The sequence below is a fragment of the Notothenia coriiceps genome, unplaced genomic scaffold (genome assembly GCF_000735185.1).
Source record: "Notothenia coriiceps isolate Sejong01 unplaced genomic scaffold, NC01 NC01_scaffold00000495, whole genome shotgun sequence".
Taxonomy (NCBI): Eukaryota; Metazoa; Chordata; class Actinopteri; order Perciformes; family Nototheniidae; genus Notothenia; species Notothenia coriiceps.
The window spans coordinates 283,071-289,691 of record NW_011333196.1 but is presented as its reverse complement, the minus strand read 5'-3'; the positions used below and the strand labels follow the sequence as shown (position 1 = coordinate 289,691).

The 6,621-nt window shown below is 37.7% G+C and overlaps 1 protein-coding gene across 1 annotated transcript in view; it reads left to right on the top strand.

Annotated features, from left to right (window-relative positions):
* The first annotated feature begins 2,075 nt into the window (after positions 1-2,075).
* LOC104954854 (sodium/hydrogen exchanger 9-like) overlaps positions 2,076-6,621 on the top strand; it is a 7,047-nt gene continuing 2,501 nt past the window's right edge. Inside the window, exons 1-2 of the mRNA XM_010782049.1 lie at positions 2,076-2,251; positions 3,144-3,337. Coding sequence (XP_010780351.1) covers positions 2,107-2,251; positions 3,144-3,337 — 339 coding nt within the window. The 5' untranslated portion in view covers positions 2,076-2,106. The remainder of the gene's footprint in view (positions 2,252-3,143; positions 3,338-6,621) is intronic.

The window sequence follows — 6,621 nt, the reverse complement described above, 5'->3', positions numbered from 1 at the left end:
TTGTGCAATTCTTGTAGATATATCTAGCTATGTGAAATACGTATATTAATGGAAATGTTGACATCATTTAAATACACTAAATTGCAAATGTAAACACAATACCTAAAGATATGTGAAAAGTGATTATGTACACAATGTAATAAACACCCTGCAGCATCAGAGGTGTCAACATTGCTCTTAATCCCTGATTTGGACGATATTATCCGGCCAAAAACACTCAAAAAGAACCGTTCATACATATTACAGGGTGTTGTGAACCTCATGAAACAATAGCCCATTGCTTTCTTTATCAGATAACACAGTAGTAAGTTTGACCTCTCTATACACCATCAACTACACGTTTAATATAACATAAAACCTCCATAGCTGTGGTATATACAGTCAACATGAGGGCAAAAATGATTGACACATACCATACGTAGGCCTATATTTAAGCATGTTCAAGTGTTTTTATTTGTGAAGATTCTGGGTTACATTTGAAGTAAATAAAATGCCAAAATGGGTCACCAACAAACAAACCAACATGTAATTAAAACTGCTAATTAAGGCTCATTACTAATTCACTCATCGCTGAGGGACAGAGAGCCCGTTAGTTTGCTTTCACTGCCATCTGCTGGACAAGAAGAGGATGACAGATACGCTGAGATGCGTTCAGATGCTTCAGGAAACACCGGATTTATTTTTATAGCATAGTAACGACACAACGACATGCAGCATGCTATTCGGAAATAGTGATCTATATGGCAAAACAATATTATTATGTATCATGGATTTAGGTTGTTATTGCATTTTATTCAGACTGTTGTGCAATAAACCAATTGTAGTGGGCAATGATCACGGTTAATACATTATTTCTTTACATGTTGTACTTCCTTGGGCCAATAACAACAATCAATGTTTGACAAAGGACCTTACCATTTGGGTTAGGGTTGTTTTTTATTAAATATAGGCCTCTACCAAGCGGTTGAAATGTAATTAAAAAAAAGGTGAATTTATATTTGTTTCTCCAGTATATGAACATGACTATGCTCCTGAATTAGAGCAGGGTATAAAACGCACCTGGTGGCCCTCTGTTGTTTCATTTGGCTCTGCTGTCACAGGTAGTCTGCATAACGTATTACTAATACATTGAGTCATGTATGCTAGTATTATATGCTCACTTACTGCTTCCTTTAGATTGTCCTGAAGTTCAGTAGTTCTTCCTGTGGTGAGTAGGGCAGAACCTCAATTGTTTGTATGCCACATGGTGAGCCATTTTGGATCCTTTTAGTTTAACCTTGAAGTTTTTCTAACAACCTATTGTTATCTTACAGCAACATTTCCTGAGTTCCTTTTTCTTTTGAGTGCCTTTAAATAAAAATGACTTTACCTTTAAACATGTCTGTGCCCTTCTTTTAACGAACCTGTGTCCTGATTTCTTGCATTGTCTTTTTGTGTCTGCTTGCATCTCATACTGATATGTCATCCAGTATTTCATTGAATTGCATTAAATAAACAATAAATGTGGTTTTTTTTAATATAAATTGTAAATGTGTCATCTTGGCCTCACTGCTTTTACCACTAAATTACATTTCGACCGTTCAGTAAAGCATGGTTTTAGATAGTTAAAAAAACATACTAGTTTTTCACCAAATATAACGTCAACATGTGGTAGAGATTACTGACGGGTGGAATTAAGTAAAACACTCAAAGTAAGCTCTACCATATGGTCGAACAGAAGGTTAAAAACAGTCCTAACACATTTTATAAAGACTCAATACTTTCATATGTTTGTCACTTGGTTATTTTCAAACTAATTTGTTTAGCTAAGATTCTCTTCTACCTGCTATGAAACGTTTGCGTAACACCGTAAATGTCCCCGCTGTCGGACTCATAATGGAATTCTGATTCTCCTCATGCACATTTGTTGCATCAATAGCTTAGTGTAGCCAACACAATATCTTAAGGCTGTTTATTTATATTAAATAAACTTATACTCACTCATATATACTTGTAGTTACTTCCGTACGTTTGTGAGGAAGCAGAGATTTCCGAGCAGCAGTGAAGGCAGCACTTGAATCAAAGACACAACAGTTGTTTCCGAAAAGTTTGTCCTCGGTGTTGAAGATGAAGATGGAGCAAAGACAAGAAAATACAACCTTAATTCTACTTTCAGCAGCTAGCTTGGCACTTCTAACCATCCTCACTGTGTGGAAATCAAAACGGTGCAAATATAGACTTTTAAATGAAACTGGAGGGGCAATGTTTTATGGTAAGAAAACCTAAGCTAAATTAAAACGGAAGCCGTTAAATTCAATAACACTTCCTGAACGCACAGCTTTAACATGTATCAGGATGTTAAAATAACCACAGTTTGGTGTCGACTTTTGAGCTTTGGATTCTAGTGGTCTCAAATTAGCTATTTTAGCTTTAGTCAACATTGTTATTGTTTATCTGTATTCATAATTAACTATTAAACATATCATATATATTATTCTGAAATGGACCAATCTGCACAATCACTACTTTTACTGTCGCTACTTTAACTATATTTTGATGATAATACTTTTCTACTTTTACTTGAGGAGCATTTTGAATGCAGGACTTTTACTGTAAAAGAGTATTCCTACACTCTGGTACTTCTACTTTTACTCAAGTACATGATCTGAGTAATTCTACTTTTACTCAAGTACAAGATCTGAGTACTTCTACTCAAGTACAAGATATGAGTACTTCTACTTTCACTCAAGTACAAGATCTGAGTACTTCTACTTTCACTCAAGTACAACATCTGAGTACTTCTTCCACCTCTTGACATTGGGCTCACACTTTTAATTGAGGCTGTCATTACACCAAACAGGTTGCATTGCTCCAGATACCATACACTATTAATGTCTCACCAGTGAGCATGTTATCCTCCTTCAATCATGCAATATTAACTTTGCATTTCAAAGTGTTATCTGTATAGCAGCATGTATTTTAGACGTGTTCTTATAGGCTTTGTTGTACAGGGTTATGTCTCTACAGGACTGTCACCATAAGTCGTTTTTTGCATTATAGTAGCTGCACCATGATTTATTTACTCCTGGAATATGGTTGTATTATTCATAATGTATTAGTTTTTACAACAGCAGCTTATATTTCTTTGTTGCTCTATTTTGCAGGCATGCTCGTGGGGCTAACTGTGAAATTCCTGTCATTTTACCGGGGAGAAAACCTGGACAACATGGAGGCATTGTGCGATTGCAGTGGTCTTAACATCACTCCTCACTCCCTGACGGTTAACATCACATCTCAATCTCCACTAAACGTTAGGAAAGTCAGTGATGGAGTCCCAGCGCTCTCAACCCCTCATATGGTGAATATGGTGATTTGAATTGACCTGCATTTCAAATACATGCAAAATAAAGTGAATTATTAATGTGGATAGGTGCTGCAGGTTGAGCCACAACATAGTCTCTAAAGGAAGGTGAAACAACCTGTCTTAATAAAACATGCACTTTAAGAAAAAGGTACAAAATCAATGTTGCAGAGGAACAAGTGGAAACCAAATGCTCCGTGAAGGATGCTTTCTCTCCCACTGATGCACTTTTATTTGCTCTGAAATGACACTTTTTCTTCCTACACCTATATTTTCTCCCTGGTGTATATCTGCAGAGACAGTCTCCTCTAATGGAGCTTAGCTATTGGTTTACCTGCATGGTGTGTTTGTCATTAGGGAGGCCGGAGAGTGGTGGTGCAGCGAGGACAATAGAGAGCAATTCAACCTATGTTAGGGATTTATTAGGAACAGATAGACTGTGTGTGTGTGTGTGTGTGTGTGTGTGTGTGTGTGTGTGTGTGTGTGTGTGTGTGTGTGTGTGTGCATAGTCGTGTGTGTGTGTGTGTGTGTGTGTGTGTGTGTGTGTGTGTGTGTGTGTGTGTGTGTGTGTGTGTGTGTGTGTGTGTGTGTGTGTGTGTGTGTGTGTGTGTGTGTGTGTGTGTGTGTGTGTGTGTGTGTGTGTGTGTGTGTGGCTTTATTCTAACAACATCTTAAAGGTATGTTCCTGCAAACAATGGATAGCATACATTGAACACAACTAGATTAGTAATACTTTATTGATCCAAATGTGGGATTGTGTTTCATCTTAGCAGCTTGAAGACAAGGCATTGCACATGAAAGAAAAAAAAAAGAGATAGGAAAGATATCCATCTATAGAGCATCTCTACCGAATAGACAGTATTAATATACAGAACTGTCAGACAGTGTACACTATGATAGACAAAGGTACCAAAACATAAGATACTTTTTTTGTTTTTTTATTCCATCAAAGTATTCGTAATAATAATAAATTATAAGAAAGCACCTTTTCAATGTGATTTACAGGGTAAGAGCACAAAAAAGCACTAAAACATCAAACCATTGAAATAAAGCAATAAGACATCAAATATAGTCAAAAAAGCTTTTAAAAAATCTAATTTAAAGCAATCAAAGATCTAGTGTGTGAAGTTAAGATTAGAAGGATCATTTAAAAAGTTTTTTAAGGAGCGTCTTAAAGCCACATTTTGAGAACTCCCGGACATGAGGAGTTAAATCAAATATCAAAAATATTCTTAGCTTAAAAAGTGCATTTCTAAAATGTTCTCTCGCGCACTTTGGATTAAACCCACAGAGGAGAGAAAAGGGAGTTGCACTAATGTTACGAATAAATGAGAAGCAATTTCAAGGTTTTCGGGTGGAATCAAATTGTTATATTTTATCTTTTAACCAGGAGGAGGAAGCGTTATGTTTTTTTAATGCATATTTAAATTCTACATACATAAACCCTTTATCAAAGTATATTTGTGTAATGTGTGTCCTCTAATGCACAACAGGAATAATTGAGCTGGAAACTCCTCACAGCAATTATCAGTTCAAAGCAGAAGCATTTACTTTGGTTTTCATAGCCTCGATTGCAATACAAATGGATACAAAGGAAAGGAAATATCAATAAGATTTGTTTTACTGAAGTGTACTATGTAAGACAACAGAACAATGTGACCTCAGAAAAGTAGAAACTCAATTATTTTATTGATAGGAAAACGTGCCTTTCATGACGCAGATTCAGCCTACACACCAACAGTGAGACACAGACTAGTTTAAAAAAGCAGAAAATGCTCCGTTTCAGTTTAACACACCGCGAAGCTCACACACACTATTCTATGAACATATAGGTTCACCTGCTGAGTTAAAACCAGAACAAATGAAGCAAAGAAAGTGAAAACCATGAAGCAGACTCAGGCAGTAGAAGAATAGATTCACTCTGAAAGTATTATCCTACAGATCAGAACAGCTGACAGAGAAGAGATAACATCCTTTACACCAAACACTATATGATGCTTTTAGGTTGTTACTAACACTGTAATGATTCTAGTAATCCCCCATTTTTAGAAATGTGAAATTAATCTGATCTTTTTGATATATCTAAGGGAAATCTAAGGGAGGCTGTGGCTCAGTGGGACAGTGCGCTGAACTTTGTATCAGGGGGTAGCAAGTTCGAGTCCCACTGCAGTCAGCATGTCGTTGTGTCCCTGAGACACTTCACCCCAAATTGCTCCTGTGGGGATTGCCCACAGTACTGAGTATGTAAGTCAAGACAAGTAACATGTAATGTAATGTAATATACAGCCACTTTCTTTTTGTATTCTGATCACGTTATTCCCCGAGCTTAGATATCAAAAAGCACCCACGCATCGAGCCGTGGCCCCTCGATGGAGAACAAGCATGGTCGGATGTGAAATGAGCTTATTTGAAAAGTGTATTTCCTGATCTCAGAGCGATATATCACCCCGAGAGAGAAAAGGGAGTAAGTGATCCGTGGACCTTGCAAATCATCCGGGGCCAAGTGTAAGTCTCCACTAATGGCTCGGACTCTTTGGCCCCCGTTGGATGCTCGGGTCTCATTAGCAAACCAGCAGAGGCTACCAAGATGGCCGTTACATTGGTCAGAGCGCTCTGTGTAGCCTTCACGCCATTAAGCCTGATGCATATGGGGACCTAGCTGCGAGAGAGATAAGAAATTCATTGCATTACTGAGTCCATTATGTGCCTCTCGGGACTAAAGCATTAAAGTTTGTGGTCTGATTAAATGTAGTGCTACTCAGCTTAAGAGGCAATTAGTGTATACAACCCACCTCCATCCTTCAGTCTGTGGTGCAGGTGGCCCTTAGAATAAAACCACCAGCATACGCATCATTTATTGATGACTCTGTCTGTATTGTGCCATTTTATATTTGACATGCACCGCCTGCACAGATGAGAAGATGCATATATTCTGCTGTGTGGGTAATTGCAACCGCGAAAAAGTAATTTATATTGAGCCGGGTGATAGGAGCAGAGCAATTTGTAGAAAGCTCTGGAAACCGTTTTAAGTGTGAATTACGGAGAAAAAGCACGGTGGCTTTCCAAACTCAATAGAAAGGGCTTTGCAGCTTCAGGATTGATCATTACAAATGCAATCTTACACATCAATGTAAATGTGCACATGTAAAAATGCAATTTCTTGTAGAAACACTTGCCTATTCTCATTTGTCCAAACTTCAAAAGGTCTGTGACGCACAGCATGCATCATCCGCACATCTCCGAAAATGGAATTGAACTGGAAATTAATGGGGGGACCTGGG